The 18,082-nt window shown below is 35.7% G+C and overlaps 1 protein-coding gene across 2 annotated transcripts in view; it reads left to right on the top strand.

Moving 5' to 3' along the window:
- The window catches only part of LOC132153213 (protein TANC1-like), a 155,735-nt gene that overhangs the window by 98,560 nt on the left and 39,093 nt on the right, over window positions 1-18,082 (top strand). For both annotated transcript variants that reach the window (XM_059562561.1, XM_059562560.1), the window contains exons 8-10: window positions 1,761-1,880; window positions 3,167-3,448; window positions 6,147-6,298. In XM_059562561.1, coding sequence (XP_059418544.1) covers window positions 1,761-1,880; window positions 3,167-3,448; window positions 6,147-6,298 — 554 coding nt within the window. The remainder of the gene's footprint in view (window positions 1-1,760; window positions 1,881-3,166; window positions 3,449-6,146; window positions 6,299-18,082) is intronic.

Raw genomic sequence — 18,082 nt, 5'->3', positions numbered from 1 at the left:
GCCAAACTCTCCTTCAGCTCTGTTTTATTAGCTTCTATCATTTCCTCCGGGAGGATCATAGATTATTCCTCCTCCGAACTGCAGTCAGCCTCTGTGTAGGAGAGGACAGATAGAGACTTCTTCATCCTCCTCCCTTTCATCTCTCTCCTTTTTTCCGTCCACTCTTTCTTTGGGATTGCAGAGTGGAGCGCTGCGGTTGTAATTTTCTCTGATGCTTTGTGGATGTGTTCAGCGATGCGGTGAAGCCAGAGAGAGAGACTCGGTCTGCTGTGCCGTTCACCAGTTGAATGCGAATGAAAGAGCGGTGGGTGAACATGGAGGTGCCCTGAAGAGAGAGAGAGGAAAGCAGAGGTTTGCTTTGCCTGAAGAATGCGACAGTCTGTGAGTTTCAAGAGCTTCGGTGCGACTGGGAAAAGAAGTTTCAGAGCAAACAGGTTGCTGGTGCAATGCATTAGTTTCAGGTAGTGATGCATGGATGCACATTAGAGGCAGTTCAGTGAAATGACATGTTTCTGACACACAGCTTGAAAAAAGTGAAATATCGCAGGATTTGGGTTTTGCATTTTTTGAGTTTTTCCACTTCTCTTTGATTTAAATGGTTTGTATTGCTTTTGAAATGTCTCTAATTGTTTGTCTGGGTGTGTGCTTGCTCAGTGACCTAGTTCTGTTCTCCTTTCATTCTTTACTGTGGTTATCACTTTGGCTGCTGGTAATTTGCATTCGGGATGATGTCATCGTTCTCTTGCCACTGTTCCACGTTTCGGTCAGCAACCTTTAACCCAAACCTGAATCTGAAGAGAACTGCTTTGGGCATCTGTTTCCCATTCATCCTCTTTATATGGCATCAATATGTCTTATTTTTCCCTCTAACATCAGACAGAGGGAAACCTGTTTGAAAACAGTTATTATTGCAATTAAGTTTGGTGTCGCTAGTGGACACTTATAAATAGCAGAGCCGCTGATTTCACTACTTAACTAAAACTAAACAAAATAGTTTTCAAATCTCAATTACAAATTAACTAAATAAATTTTTTGTCTTTGAAATAATGTTTAAAATCTTTTTTATTAGAAATAGACATATTACTTTGGCTACTAACTGAAATAGCTTATGTCAAAGTACAAAAATTACTAAAACTGATATCAAATGTAAAAAATACAATAAAAATTAAGCTAAATATAGATTTTTTTTTTTTTAAGAAAAAACATAATACCTGTTTGAAAACAGTAATTATTACAATTCAGTTTTTCCACTAGTGGTTACTTTTAAATAGCAGGGCCATGATTTTACTACTTGTTATTGTTAACTAGAACTATTAAAAAGTTTTCAGATCTCATTGAAAGAATCTTTTTATAATCTTTTTATATAATAAAAGATAAAAATGACATGTATAACAAATTTAAAAAAGGGCTTTGGCAACTAACTAAAATAATTTAAGTAATAAAATTAGTAAAATTGAAATAAAAATAAAAAAGAAGTATTAAAAAAGCATGCAAATAATCACTGAAACTTAATTTAAATAAAATCATAAAATAAAAATATATGTATAATGGTGTGTCTATATATATATATATATATATATATATATATATATACACACACATATATATATATATATATATATATATATATATATATATACATACAATAGATAATAAAAAAGACTAACATAGCACTACTGAACGCTTGATCTTGATCTTATTGTTATGCATTGATTCTACCCATAATGCAAAGCTCCTGTTTTTCTCTGTGTTTTGTGCAGCGACGAGCTCCACTAAGCTGGAGGATCTGAGCTATCTTGATGACCAGAGAAACACCCCCCTGCGTACGTCCATCCGCCTGCCCTGGCACAACACCGGGGGCAGAGCTCCACACGACAAAGGTGCATCCTCAATCCCATCATGCAGTTGTGTCTATGTGCTTAGTTTTGCTCTTTAATTATGCAGGAACCTCATGAAACATCCCAACCCACTAAAAAAGCATAAAGAAAACAAAGATTTTTTTAGATTTTTTTTTTCATATTAAATATTTTTTGTTAGTCTGGTATAATTTGCATGATATTTTCACCTCAAATTCTTGCAAAAAAATAAAAAGCTTGATTTTCTTTATGTAAAAAAAATACATATTTTTTTACTCTTAAATGATCTTTTGATTTCCTTTAACTGTTTTAAACATTTAGGTGTGTGTTTAAATTTTGTCCTCTCTGTTTATCTGTCTCTTTCTCTAATAAAAACGCTGCGGGGTCGAGCTGATGTGTGTGTGTCAGTGTTGAGTCTGATCTTGTTCTGATGTTCTGATAAATAATAAGGAACATCAGAGGTTAGATTCAATCACAGCCAGTGGCAGCAGAGATTCATCAGCTCATATCAGTGCAGCTTCAGCTCCAGTGGTTTTTATTCCACTTTCTGCAGCCCATGTATCAGGAGTCTGAGGGTAGAGAGTCAATTTAATCTAAAATGCAGTACTGACATGTTTATTTGTGTACACATAGTTAATATCACTCTTTGTACTGTACATGTCAGTATTTTATTGAAGTCATATTTAAGCATGATCAGCAGCAGAACTATTAAATATTATATCTTATTTCTAATAAAAAAATAAAAAAATAAATCCAGACAAGATTTAAAATGCTCTTCAATATTTTATATGAAGTTTATGCAAAATTCAATTCAATTCATATTTTTTCTCTTTGTCCTTTGTGAGATTAACCCCAAAAATCTACTGCCACTTGACAGTTTCTCAAAAAAGCTACTTTTCAAGCACAATATATGTATTTTATGTCATAGATTCAATATGATAAAAATATTTAAATCCAACTCACACAGCAGTGTTTATTTATATTCACAGCTACTAAAAGTGAAGAAAGTCTGTAATTTAATGTCACAGCACTATATTCCAGCATCCGGTTATGACTTTTTGAATTATTCACACATATTTTGTCTCGTGCACAATAAAAACTCACTCTGGGGTGACGCTGAAGCGGTTTAAAGCATATTTGAAAAGGTTAATTGTAAGTAGTCTTTACAATCTTTTATCACAATTTCTGCAGTAAAATAGCTTTACTTTTAAGTATTACTTTATTCCTATAAATCTAAACTTAAACTCTAAACAAGTTCTGTTTGTTTAGTTTGCATGTGAGTAAACCTGTGTGTATTTTGTCTTTTGCAGCCCGCTTTGCACCGTACAAGCCCACTGACATCATGCTCAAGCCGCTGCTGTTTGAGGTTCCCAGCATCACCACTGACTCTGTGTTCGTGGGCCGCGATTGGCTGTTCCAGCAGCTGGAGGATGACCTGAGACCCAGCGAATCGGGCGAGAGCCTCGGGTCCATCATTGTGGGCAATGTGGGCTTCGGCAAAACGGCCATCATCTCCCGCCTGGTGGCCCTCAGTTGCCATGGCGGCCGCATGCGACAGATCGCATCCAACAGCCCGAGCGCATCTCCGAAAAGTGAGTTTGGTACAGTTTCTCAACACGTGACTGAATCTGGAATGAGAGGCATGAAACTCAATGAGAGCAAAGGCTTGTATAAAATGTTCATCAAATAATTCTTACGTTAATTGTTCCATCGAAGATTTGTTAAAAAAGAATGGTTTTATGAACAATTTTCCAGTGTTCTTATGCATTCACTAAATTCAAATAATGAGAGTCAAAAGTTTGTGGTCGGTAAGATTTATTAATGCATTCTTTTGCTCACCAAGGCTGCATTTATTTGATCATGAATACTGTTAATATAAATAAAAACTGTAATGTAAAATATCTTTACAATTTTTAATAACTGCTTTCTAACTGAATATATGTTAAACTGTAATTTATTCCTGTGATCACAGCTGTATTTTCAGCATCATTATTCCAGTCTTCAGTCTCACGTGATCCTACAGAAATCATTCTAATATACTGATTTACTGCTCAAGAAACATTTATCAATGTTTATCAACATTTAAAAACATTTGTGTGCTTCATATATTTGCAAAAACATTGTTTTATGATCATTTATTATGAACAGAAATATCAAATGAACAGCATTTAATTGTAATATAAATCTATTGTAACATTACATATATATATTTACTGTCACTTTGGATCGATTTAAAATGTCCTTGCTGAATAAAATATTTTTTTATATATAAAAAAATCGGACTCCAAAATTTTGAAGTAAAAAAAATCTTTAGTTCATATTAGATTTTTCTGAGGAATCTTATCAGCTGTGTGATACATTTGTGCATTTACTTTTTAATTGCAAGAAACATTAAATTGCATGCTCAAATTTTGACATGCATGCATAGTTGAGAGAAAAATGGCTTTGATGCTTTATGGAATTACATTTGTTTCAATAATAATGAACGAAACTTTATAAAACTGAACGTGACTTTTTCAGAAACTATCAAAAATATGCCATTACAAAAGAAGAAAAACACAATGAAAATGAAAAAAATGAACTCAGTCTCACAAATTTAACATGCTCTTCAAATATGCTTCATTCTTTGTTAACTTTATAAAGATTGGTTTTCGCTAATCGTGGATTCTGAATGCATTGCCACAGATTTCGCTTACGTTTCGCAGTTTTTCGTTTGGTGCTTTGACACAAACCTCTCGTGGGGGCGGGCTTAACAGTGATCTACTCTGATTGGCTAGTGAGCTTTGATGGACAGGTTCTCTCTGACCGGGAATTACAGACGCCACTCAGTGGCGCACATATTGGAAAGCTCTCGTGATTGTGATTTGTATGACTAAATATGTAAATAATATTTGACCTTCGATCGTCTCAGTCTGTAAAGATGAGCTCTTGTCCTTCAAGGCAGCTTGAAGTAAGCTTGTGTTACTGAATGACAATAATAACCTGCAACAAACTGTAGCACACTGTAACATGAAAAACTTGTTATCGATGTTACGTCAGTAACACAAGCTTACTTCAAGCTGCCTTGAAGGACAAGCGGAGGAGGAAGATGTCTCTGTCTCCTGAAAGCTCATCTTTACCAAGACGATTGAAGGTCAAATATTATTTATATATTTAGTAACACAAGGCACGACGTATTGCATACAAATCACCGCGAGAGCTTTTTTTTCTTTTTCTATTTTTATTAATGCAGAAAACAAAAACATACAAAGGTATAAACATACATCACATAATATCCACCACGGAAAAAAAAATCTAAACAAAATTAAACAAGGAGATCAAAGGTAGAGCAAATCTAACAGTCCTTATAGCTTTCTTATTAGATACTGAGATTACATTCAAATAGCTTTCCATTTCTTTCAGAAAAAACAGAGAAGACAGGTTTACAGTTGGAGAATTTGCATTTGTGAATGTGAAATTTGTAAAGGAACATTTTTTAATTAATAAAAAAACTGATATTTTCGTTTGTGGGGTCAGAGTCATAATACCCAAATATAATGTTTTTCATATGTACTGAGAAGTCTGGCAAAATCTTATACTTGACAAACACACCAATATCATCCCAAAGTTTCTGAGTGTAGTGACATGACCCAAATAAGTGTACAGTTTCTTCAGAACTCGAACAAAAAGAGCATGTAAGATCAATGTCAGATTTAAATCTTTGTATAAACTTCTTTACAGGGTAGAACCTGTGTATGAGCTTAAAATAAATGTCTTTCACTTTGTCTGTGAAAAATAATTTTTTCAGTAGTGACCAGATTTAATCACCGTGAGAGCTTTCCAATATGTGCGCCACTGAGTGATGTGTATACTTCCCAGTCAGAGAGCACCTGTCCATCAAAAGCTCACTATCCAATCAGAGTAGATCACTGTTAATCCCGCCCCCACGAGAAGTTTGTGTCAAAACACCAAAACGAAAAACTGCGAAACGTAAGCGAAATCTGTGGCAATGCATTCAGAATCCACGATTAGCGAAAACGAATCTTTGAAAAATATTAACGAAGATTGAAGCATATTTGAAGAGCCTGTTAAATTTGTGCGACTGAGTTCATTTTTTTCATTTTCATTGTGTATTTCTTCTTTTGTAATGGCATATTTTTGATAGTTTCTGAAAAAGTTACGTTCAGTTTTATAAAGTTTCATTCATTATTATTGAAACAAATGTAATTCCATAATGCTTGTATATTCAAAAATAGTCTCAGTACAATCACAGCAGCTGGTGCTCATTTGTGCTCATGTGGATATGTCCAGATGGGGAGCTGAGTTCAGATCTGCCTCTGAGTCAGCCGCCTCAGCCGACCCCTTCACCCAGCACCACCAACACCCTGCAATCCAGCAGCTGTCCCGACACACCTGAGCTGCAGCAGCGCCGCGAGGAGGCCGTCACACGCCTGGCTGCCAAGGTACATGCACACACTTTTCATGATGCTCAGCCTCTGGCCATCCAAGATGTAGATGAGTTTGTTTCTTCAGCAGATTTGGAGAAATGTAGCATTGCATCAGTGTCTCACCAATGGATGCTCTGCAGTGAATGGGTGCTGTCAGAATGAGTCCAAACAGCTGATAAAAACATCACAATAATCCACACCACTCCAGTCCATCAGATAACATCTGAAGTGAAAAGGTGCATGTTTGTAAGAAACAAATCCATCATTAAAGCATTTTGACTGTAAACAGTTGCTTCTGACCAAAATAGGAGTCCATAATAACACATCCTCCAGTGAAAAAGTCACATCCATATCCACACACACATTTGTTTAGAGCTGTTTCGGCTTGTTAACAGTGCTTGATCTGTGCAGATTTCTCTCCTGATTCAGACCAGACCACTTTTTAACTGAAGAAAGCAATATATTATGGGTATTAGGGATTATGGAGTATTTAAGCCGGAAGCACTGGTTTGAAGTTAGAATGCTTTAATGTTGGGTTTGTTTCTTATAAACACGCAGGATTTCTGTTCATAAGATGCTGATGGACTGGAGTGGTGTGGATTTATTGTCTTGTGACTCCTGAGTATGAGAGTGTTTTAAAAACGTCACTCTGTTTAAACGTTAGGAGAATAAACAGTGTTAGGGTAGATAAGTTTGATTCATAGCAGTGAATCACTTCATAATGTCTCATTTTAATGAATCGATTCAGTCAGAATTCAGTGATTCATTTGCCTTCTGTGTGGCGTTTTTTTTGTGTGTGTATTTAAATGTTTTAGTAAAAGTATCCGATTGTGAATATTTTTGCTTATGACTGTAACTTATGTTGGTGCATGTAGATGAGAATGATTGAATATAACCGAACCATCGACTCTAACCGAACCATGCTTTAATTTCTTAAATTTTCTAGAAAATGAGCTTTGAATGTTGGTGGATCTTGTGAGTCTAATTCATGCACATTTACCCACATCAACCGAAACAAAGCCTGTAATCCAGTCCTTGATTATCTGACACATTCGAGCATTGATTGTTGATTAGTAGATAAACTGTGTGGACACCACCGGACAGGATCCTCACACAGTTGAAGTGTGTAGCTCTAGTGAAACTGCACAGGTGTGCTGCAGCCCAGTCACAGGAGCAGGGTCACGACCTCTGCCTGATCTATCTACAGTGCTGACAGTGCCTTGTGTAAGATGCATATGTTGATTATTTCTTTGATTACCTGGGTGAGTTTTTCATATTTTGCCTTTTTCTATATACAGTATATTTAAAACCTAAATTTAACATCAATGAATATTTTTATGTTTAAAATGATTGTGCTTCCTTTGTGAGAGGAGATGGAATAAAAGTCAATTTAATGTTTTTAAGAGCCTCTCAAAGAAAACCAGGTGCTACTAAATTTTTGCATGAATATTTTGCACGCAGTGTATTTTTTTTAATGAGAATACTAAATTTGAGTGGCCTTCTAGAATGCTTTTTCACATTGTCACATTTATTTATATAGTGCTTTTCACAATAAAATTTTATCATTTAAGTTTATAAAGTTAATATTTAAAATACATGAATGTGTCATAGTTGGATTTAGCAGACCATAGCTGGACAATAATATTCCTCAACAAGTGGACTAAAACAGATACAGTGTATACAATTTTGGAACTTATTTTAAGGACCAATTCTCACTACTAACCAGCATGCATGTTACTAGCATATCGTCTGTTTATTAGTTTTTATAAAGATAATGCTTATTGACCATATTTTAGATCCCTCAATCCTACCCAATACCTAAACTTAACTAACTTACTAATTATTAATAATAAGCAGCAAATTAAAAAAGAGTGTGACCCCAGTTTTATATTTTTGCCTGCAGAATGATGCAGTTACAACCTCTACAAGCAGCCACTATCTAGACCATGTTAACCGGCCAAACCTTCACCCTTTGATTTAATTTGCATGCAAGCCCTATGACACATGCTAACTTACTGTTAGGACAAACAAAATTTTGGGCATTTTTTTTGTGTAAAAACATTTTGCTAAATAGAAATATTCTGTCTCCTGTCTGCGCTTGACACTGCAAGCTGACCACTTATTTAATTGTAAAGCTATATTCTTGCGACCTTCTTTTTCTCGTGGCATTTCATATAAATTGCTCTCATGCTTTGGATAGTTTGTGCTGAATGCTTTAATTGTCATTACCAGTGACTCATTCTGTGTCCTCAGATGATTTCAGATGGGTTTTGTTCATAGACATTGGTTTTATGCAACTGCAAAGTGACCAAAGTTTCTCCGTGCACATTGCAAAGACCAGACTAACTGGTAATTAATTTTTTTTTTTTTTCCAATTCGTTTTTTGCTTTCAGATAGATTTGGGGATTTGTTTCTTTGCAGACGGCCTCAGACAGACATGCAGCTTGTTTTGGCGTAGACTGACTCGTGTTCATGTGTCTTGTATGAAGAGCACATAATGTTGCTAATGGACTGAGATAAATATGTGGTGATGTCACAGTTATAATGGAGGACCCATGCTGCAGTCTGATGATTTATTTCCCCTCAGACTGACATGTTTATGGTGGAGGATGCAGAATCAGTCAGGTGTTGCTTTGTGTCTGTGTTTCAGGTCTCATTTACAGCTTGTTATTACAGACTTCTGGCACAGATTCGTGCAAACAGCAACACAATTGTTTAGATCTGATTGACTGCACACCAGCATTGAGCACCATTCAGAACCAAATTAATATTGATAGATTTTCAAGTCTCTTCTGCTCACCAAGGCAGCATTTATTTGATCAAAAATACAGTAAAATCAATAGTATTGTGAAAAATTATTACAATTTAAAACAAGTTTTCTGTTTGAATATATTATAAAATGTAATTTATTCCTATAAGGCAAAGCTGTATTTTCAGCATCATTACTCCAGACTTCAGTGTCACATGATCTTCAGAAATCATTCGAATATGCTGATTTGTTGTGCTGCTTAATTTTTGTGGAAACTATGACGCTTTTATTTTATTCAGGATTCTTCATAAATATAAAGTTCAAAAGAACAGCAATAATAAATAATATATTTGAAATATAAATATTTTGTAATATTATAAATTTATTTACTCTTATTTTTGTCTAATTTAATGCATCCTTGATTATTAAAAGTATTAATTTCTTTCAAAAACTTTTCAATGATAGTGTATATAAACTTGAAGTTGTATATAAAACTTTATTTGAAATTAACTTGTGGAAGACACTTGATTTCCCATAATGCATTGCTTGTGTTGAATTTCAGTGCTGTAATTCCTCTTCCCATCATTACAGTTCAAATATCAGTTAAATTGATTGTATTTTCAAATTTGTGTTCAAATTTACACTGATGAATTCAAAGGAAGCCAATTCATCAGTCCCCATCAGACAGATCCGAGCAGATTTATTTGCATCCCTCGTCTGTTGATCATGTGGGGAAGGTCATCTTATTCCGTTGATTGAAAAGAATCATTAATATGGAAAAATATCATAACTGTGAAGCAGATCCTGCAGTGTGAATGCATTTACATTACATTTACATTTATTCATTTAGCAGACGCTTTTATCCAAAGCGACTTACAGATGAGGACAGTGGAAGCAATCAAAAACAACAAAAAGAGCAATGATATATAAGTGCTATAACAAGTCTCAGTTAGCTTAACACAGTACACTTAGCATGGGATTTTAAATAATATAATATAAAGAAAACAGATAGAATAAAAAAAGAATAGAGCAAGCTAATGTTAGAAGTCTTTACACATACACACACACACATACTGTACAATTGCATAATTAATGAAAAGAAAATAGAATATAAAAAGATTAGAAAGGTAGTTAGATTTTTTTTAAAGAATAGAATTAGAATAGTGAGTTTTAAAGTTAGAGGGTCAAATAAAGATGGAAGAGATGTGTTTTAAGCCGATTCTTGAAGATGGCTAAGGACTCAGCTGCTCGGATTGAGTTGGGGAGGTCATTCCACCAGGAGGGAACATTTAATTTAAAAGTCCGTAAAAGTGACTTTGTGCTTCTTTGGGATGGCACAATCAAGCGACGTTCACTTGCAGAACGCAAGCTTCTAGAGGGCACATAAGTCTGAAGTAACAAATTTAGGTAAATGGGTGCAGAGCCAGTGGTAGTTTTGTAGGCAAACATCAATGCCTTGAATTTTATACGAGCAGCTATTGGAAGCCAGTGCAAATTGATAAACAGAGGTGTGACATGTATTCTTTTTGGCTCATTAAAAATTTATCTTGCTGCCGCGTTCTGAATTAATTGTAAAGGTTTGGTAGAATTGGCTGGAAGATTAGTCATTGCAATAGTCCAGCCTGGACAGAACAAGAGCTTGAACAAGGAGTTGTGCAGCATGTTCCCAAAGAAAGGGCTTGATCTTCTTGATGTTGAATAAAGCAAATCTGCAGGATCGGACAGTTTTAGCAATGTGGTCTGAGAAAAGTCAGCTGATCATCAATCATAACTCCAAGGCTTCTAGCTGTTTTTGAAGGAGTTATGGTTGATGTGCCTAACTTGATGTTGAAATTGTGATGAAACTATGGGTTTGCTGGAATCACAAGCAGTTCTGTCTTGGCAAGGTTGAGTTGAAGGTGATGGTCCATCATCCAGGAAGAAATGTCTGTTAGACAAGCTGAGATGTGAATAGCTACCGTCGGATCATCAGGATGGAATGAGAGGTACAGTTGAGTGTCATCTGCATAGCAGTGGTATGAAAAGCCATGTTTCTGAATGACAGAACCTAATGATGCCATGTAGACAGAGAAGAGAAGTGGTCCAAGAACTGAGCCCTGAGGCACCCCAGTAGTTAGATGTTTTGACTTGGACACCTCACCTCTCCAAGATACTTTGAAGGACCTATCTGATAGGTAAGACTCAAACCATTGAAGTGTGGTTCCTGAGATGCCTTTTGCCAGTAGGGTTGATAGGAGGATTTGGTGGTTAACCGTGTCAAAAGCAGCGGACAGATCAAGCAGGATAAGTAATGAAGATTTGAATTGAATGCAGTCTTAGGATCCTCATTAGTGTTCGTTGTGTGAAGTGAGAGAATCTCGGCGATGCCGGCTTGTGTTTCTTAGGATGTGCGTTGCTTCAGTATGTCTGCTTCTGCTTTTGAAGTTCATAGAGAAGGGACTGGAGCGATGCCAGAACGCCGGGTTTCAGCCTTTTGAAATGCAGAGCACTGAAGTTGAGATGCCATGAACCCAAAGACCTGCTTTCTTCTGCTCTTGCTGAAGTCACGACCTCTGCATTAAATCTCTAAATAACTAAACTAGTACTGGTGCATTTACATTAACATTTATTCATTTAACTGACGCTTTTGTCCAAAGCGACTTACAATTGCTATATATGTCAGAGGTCGCACGCCTCTGGAGCAACTAGGGGTTAAGTGTCTTGCTCAGGGACACATTGGTGCCTCACAGTGGATTCGAACCCGGGTCTCTCACACCAAAGGCATGTGTCTTATCCACTGCGCTAACACCACCCTGTTAGTGCAGTGACCTCCTCCATATTGATCCAGCTTTTTGAAAAAGTCATAATTGTTTCGTGTAACCTTCTTTATGCAGTTCTAATGGTGCGGTCACACCAAACATTATGCAAATGAGCTACAGGATTTATTGCCAAGGGCTTTGTTAATACAAAAATACCAGATAATAGTAACTTAATGGGTTAGTTCACCCAAAAATTCATATTAGGCTGCGTTTTTACTCACCCCTGATGAATCCATTTGGCGTTATATAAAAAATGTTCTTTGATCTTTTAAGCTCTATCATTGCAGTCAGCAGGTGTTGCATTGCTTCAGTCCAAAAGACGTCAAATAAAAAGCACCCTTCCATAAAAAAAAAGTGTTTTACACTGCTCTGGGGAGTGAACAAAGCGTTTTATAAAAAAAATATATCTATATTTAAAATGTTATACTCACTTGAATCTAGCTTGCGCTCACTTTTGTAAACAGAAACAGCTTTGGGGGAATTACGCATTCACCGCTCAGAAGTGACGCATGAGGAAACGCAGCGGAGAGATCAAAACAAAACAATGGCCACTAATTAGAAGTACAAAACTAGGATTTGTAGAGAAGAATATCGGATGATTTCGATAAAAGCCAAGAGGAGACTGGTTTTCCTTTAATAAAGTAAGGATACTTTGCTTATTTTGATCCTGTAAACAGACTTTGGTTTTCACGAGACTCACCGGCACATGCGCAGCGCTGACCTCATACCTCATTCAGTGAGTGCAAGCTAGATTCAAGTGATTATTATGTTTTGAATATGGATATTTTTCACATCGATTCTTTTGGACTTAAGCAATGCAACACCTGCTGACTGCAATGATAGAGCTTGAAAGATCAAAGGCAATTTTTAAAATAACTCCGACTTGATTCGTCTGAAAGAAGAAAGTCATATACACCTAGGATACCTCGGGGGTGAGTAAAACAAAGCCTAATTTTCATTTTTGGGTGAACTAACCCAAAACATACAATTTTCCAACAATTTCAACATTATTATATTTTGTACCTATGCATAAGAATAGCTGCAGTTTCCAGTTGAAATAAACACTATAGGCAGTTAAACTCCAACATTTTATTTTACTTTTTCATGAAGCCTAATTTTTGCTTAATTGTAATTTTCAAAACAATTTTAACATGCTGCGAGATTTCAAAACGGATACTTTTGAACGTTAGTGCCCCATATCCAGCTTCATATGTATGGTTTTCATATTCAGTAGGTTTATTCGGTAGATCATGCAATATGGAGTTGTACTTGAAAGCTCCGGTACGAATCCCATGAAACTATGATTTGTCAAATCAGTTTAAACCTGCCTATAAGTTGGCACTGTTGCATCAACAAATGTATTTTTATATCAGTTTTGCATTTGTTAACACTATCAGGTAGGTTTAGGGTTGAGTTTGGTGTAGTAGGGCATATTTCCAACACAATAGATCATTAACTTTTAGCGACACTCCCCGGATATTTGAATTATGGACCGCGACAATATGTACCTAAAGCAGCATAATAAAAACACAATATTAAGTAGTTATATCAGTGGGGGAAAAAAGTGCCAGGCTCAATTCAATTCAAGTTTATTTGTATATCGCTTTTTACAATACAAATCGTTACAAAGCAACTTTACAGAAAATTATGTTACTACAATATTTAGGAATAGCTTATAAGTGGTGACTGTCAGTTTGTGCACGTATGACAGGATTTTTAGAAAAATTAATACAAGATGTAGTCAGCCAGATGATGAACATTATTAATATTATTAATAATTAATAATTATTATATGATACAGTCACACTTGTAGCAATATTTGTTAGTTCTGTTTGTTGATTCAGGGTTAGCATCATCTGGGGTCCTCTGAGGGTCAGCATCATCTCTTCTCAGGTGTTCTGGATCCAGACTGGAGCTCGTGTAAATCCTAGTTACCATGGGATGTAAATCCCGTGGCAAAACATAGCAACAAATAGAGACATCATTAGCATAGCTGCTGTTCCAACAAAGTAAAATTAATTAGTTTAACCCAAGCTAAAGAATAAGAATACACATTTGATCTGATACAACTATACTCACAATTTAAGATACATTATTCGAATGCTTGGCGAAAGAGATGCGTTTTTAATCTAGATTTAAACAGAGAGAGTGTGTCTGAACCCCGAACATTATCAGGAAGGCTATTACAGAGTTTGGGAGCCAAATGTGAGAAAGCTCTACCTCCTTTAGTGGACTTTGCTATCCTAGGAACTACCAAAAGTCCAGCGTTTTGTGACCTTAGGGTGCGTGATGGATTGTAGCGTGGTAGAAGGCAAGTTAGGTACGCAGGAGCTAAACCATTTAGGGCCTTATAGGTAAGTAATGATAATTTGTAACTGATACGGAACTTAATAGGTAGCCAGTGCAGAGACTGCTCACGTATTGAAAGCATGTTTTAGTGCTACTCACTGGACATTTCGCTTTGAAACTCCCGCGAAATGTGTAGTAAGGTACATAATAACGGCTCTGCAGAAATATATTTATAGAGGCACATATTTCAAATGAGCCTAGGTTGCTTTTGTTTGATTATACGTACACACTATAAGTTTTTGCATTCCCTGGGACTAGAACCCATGACCATTACTGATACTCTGCGAAGGAAATATTTTAATTTTCTTCAATAATTTAAATTTGAATTTTATATTATATGTAGAACTTGAACCAAGAGTTTAGATCCTCTATTATTTTTAAATGTATCATTCCTTTTATTTTAGTTGACTTTTTAATTTGTGTAGAAACTTGAATCAAGAGTTTAAATCTATGTTTTATTTTATTAAAACACTCTAATATCAATAAATACCAAATATATGATATACGATTAGGGTTGTGAATTAAGAGGTTAAGCATCCATTCATCTGATTAAGCACCGTTTAGTTATTCAGCTGAATGGATGCTGACAGTTGGGTGTACAATATTATTATTTTGATAGATCTATGTCATCCCAGGTAAAAGAACGCATTATTTAAGCAAGACACTGTGATAAACAGACTATTTCGATGCTGATGTGAGATTCTCCAGTGGCATGAGACAGGGTGTGTAGAGGCGTAGTACAAGCACAGGGCTTTTGATTTCAGTCGAGCTCCGTGCATCTCTGTCTTAATAGGCCAAGCTGTCCTCTGTCAAACACAATGTGAACTAAATGATGTATCTACCATGTTTCCCGGGGGACCTGCCGCCCCCCGCAAGTTACTATGGCAACAGGTGAGCAGGGTGGTCATTTAGTCACATTTAAAGAGAATTGCACTCACATGGGCACCGAGGCTTAGGGACGGCAAACACGCAGCAGACAACGGCAAATTACATATCCACAGATAAGACAAAACACTTAATAAGATGCTCATCACTAATCAGTTTACAGCATAATTCTACATTTTAACAAATGATTGTGTGATGTTTTGGAAATGAAATTGGTTGTATTGCAATCAATCCCTGCATGCATCTGTCACGTAAGTGCAGGCTGATTAGTAAAGCTCTCTCCGTTAGTTTGTTGACTAATTAATTCACATATTTGCAGTTGGTGGTGTGCTGATGCAGAATTGCATTTGATTGATTAACTTTATCTTTTTAATACCTTTTTGCAATTATACATACAGGCGGTAAATCTTCTAGAAACAGTTATATTGAATTTCAATATATTCTGCCCACTTAGACAGATACATTATGTTATATGTTATGTTCTGTTATGTTAATGTTATTATGTTATGTTTCCTTTCATGTTTTTTATATAGTAATTTATCTTAAATGCATCACATTTCGGAAGTAAAATGGGTTGTTTCATGTTGACTTCAATTATATTATATTACATTACATTACATTATATAAAATTTCCTTTCATCATTTTTATATAGTAATTTGATTATATATTCGTTCCATTATACATTTTTTTAATGATCTGTTGCACTCAGATATCAGGTTCATTTTAATTCTGCAATTATACTATGCTATGCTATGCTTTGCTATTCTATACTATACTATACTATACTATACCATACTGCACTTCACTATGCTATGCTATGATATACTATACTATACCATACTGCACTTCACTATGCTATGCTATGATATACTATACTATATCATATTCTATGCTATGCTATACTATGCTATGCTATGCTATGCTATACTGCACTTTACTATACTATACTATGCTATGCTATACTATACTATACTATATCATATTCTATGCTATGCTATACTACACTTTGGTATGCTATGCTTCACTACACTTTTTTATACTATACTATGCTATACTTTACTGCACTGCACTTTACTATGCTATGCTATACTGCACTGCACTTTACTATGCTATGCTTTACTATACTATGCTATACCACACTACTACACTGCACTTTACTATGCTATACTATACTGCACTGCACTTTACTATGCTATGCTTTACCATACTATGCTATACCACACTACTATACTGCACTTTACTATGCTATACTATACTGCACTGCACTTTACTATGCTATACTATACTACGCTGCAATTTACTATGCTATGCTTTACTATGCTATGCTATACTATGCTATACTACACTATACTACACTGCCCTTTACTATGCTATACTATACTGCACTGCACTTTACTATGCTATACTATACTACACTGCATTTTACTATTCTATACTATACTACACTGCACTTTACTATGCTATACTATACTACACTATACTCAGTGTTGGGGAGTAACTAGTTACATGTAACGGCGTTACGTAATTTAATTACAAACTAAATGTAACAGTAATCAGTTACAGTTACTAAGAAAAAATGAGTAATTAAATTACAGTTACTTATGAAATTTGTAACGATTACAAAGAGGATTACATTTGAATATTTACACACCACATCCACATACAGCTTTTTTCTTTCCCAAATTGCACTAAAACATATGGCCCATAATCTCCGAGACACGGAAAACACATTCGTAGAATCCAGTCATAAAAATGGAATTCAGCCTATAACGCGGACGCAATATGCCACATTTTGGATGAATAGATCAAAAGTAAGTCAGTACACTTGAATAAAAATGCAATATGGACTGGGGTCTGTGAATATTAAGCAACAAAAAGACTATGAATATGAATATGAATGAATATGAATGAATATGAATCCTGCACGTTCTGCGTGTCTGTGGAAATCAGGCGCTGACTGGACATCGGGAGAACCGGGACTATTCCCGGTGGCCTGGCAGACGATTTGGCCTTCTACTTTAATATTGTTATTGTATAATTGCAGGCCGAATATACTAAAGCGATTATTTCCGAATCCGCCATTCGATAATTAAATCTCTAATAAATCATGAATCAGTTAGTCGTGACTGGCAATGGTTGGGCTCGCGCGCTCTCCGCGCCTTTGCCGAACGGTTTGGATCAGACTCCGAGTAATCAATTCGAGAGAGAGAGACCAGAGTGAACTGTGTAAGCGCACAGCTGGAGCAGAGAAGCGACTCTTCTGTTTAGGGTTTCAGGTGCAGCTCAGTTTCATCTGTAAATATGCTAATGTAGTTTTGTCTTTGTTTACTTAGTCAAGCAGCAGCAGCACATTGCTCGCAATCACTCAAAATACTGTATAAACGACGTCATTATTATCTATTGTAATGTTACAGTAGTAAGTTAGCAGACAAATCATCATATTTTATCATAGGTTTAGGGGGAGCTAGTGCATACAAAAACACAACGCTTAGGAAAATTAATATAGCCTATGGTATGGCACTAACCGTGGTTTAATTATGGAATTTGTAGTAAAAATAAATACAAGTGGTAATTAATTTGCCAAAAAAAAAATTGCACTTACAAAACATGGTAAAAGTCAAATAAAAATCTTCAGTATTAAAGTCATGAGAGAGATGGGTGGATAATGGAAGTGAAGGTGCAGTTCAGGAGAGAACTCTTAATTACGTTGCAAGTCCCCCAACCTAAGGAGTTAAATCTTTTTCATGTCAGGTCCAAAAAAAAATAGGGTTGTCCATGTTTCAGAATGTGTTGTGGGTGTATGAGTGTGAGATTTCCCAGCCTATTTTTTTTCCCAGTCCGCCCTCATGGAAATTAATCTCTAGAACTGCTCTGAGTCACTTCATGAGCATTTTTTACTTATTTTGAGAAACTATCATCATATCATATACAAAGACAGCATTGTTTCAAAAAGACACCAATGTTTCAGGAGTTTAGTACACAAAATAGGAAACATGCATATTAGATAACCGTATTTG

This window comes from Carassius carassius, chromosome 11 (genome assembly GCF_963082965.1).
Source record: "Carassius carassius chromosome 11, fCarCar2.1, whole genome shotgun sequence".
In the NCBI taxonomy this organism is placed as follows: Eukaryota; Metazoa; Chordata; class Actinopteri; order Cypriniformes; family Cyprinidae; genus Carassius; species Carassius carassius.
This window is presented reverse-complemented; position numbering and strand designations above follow the sequence as displayed.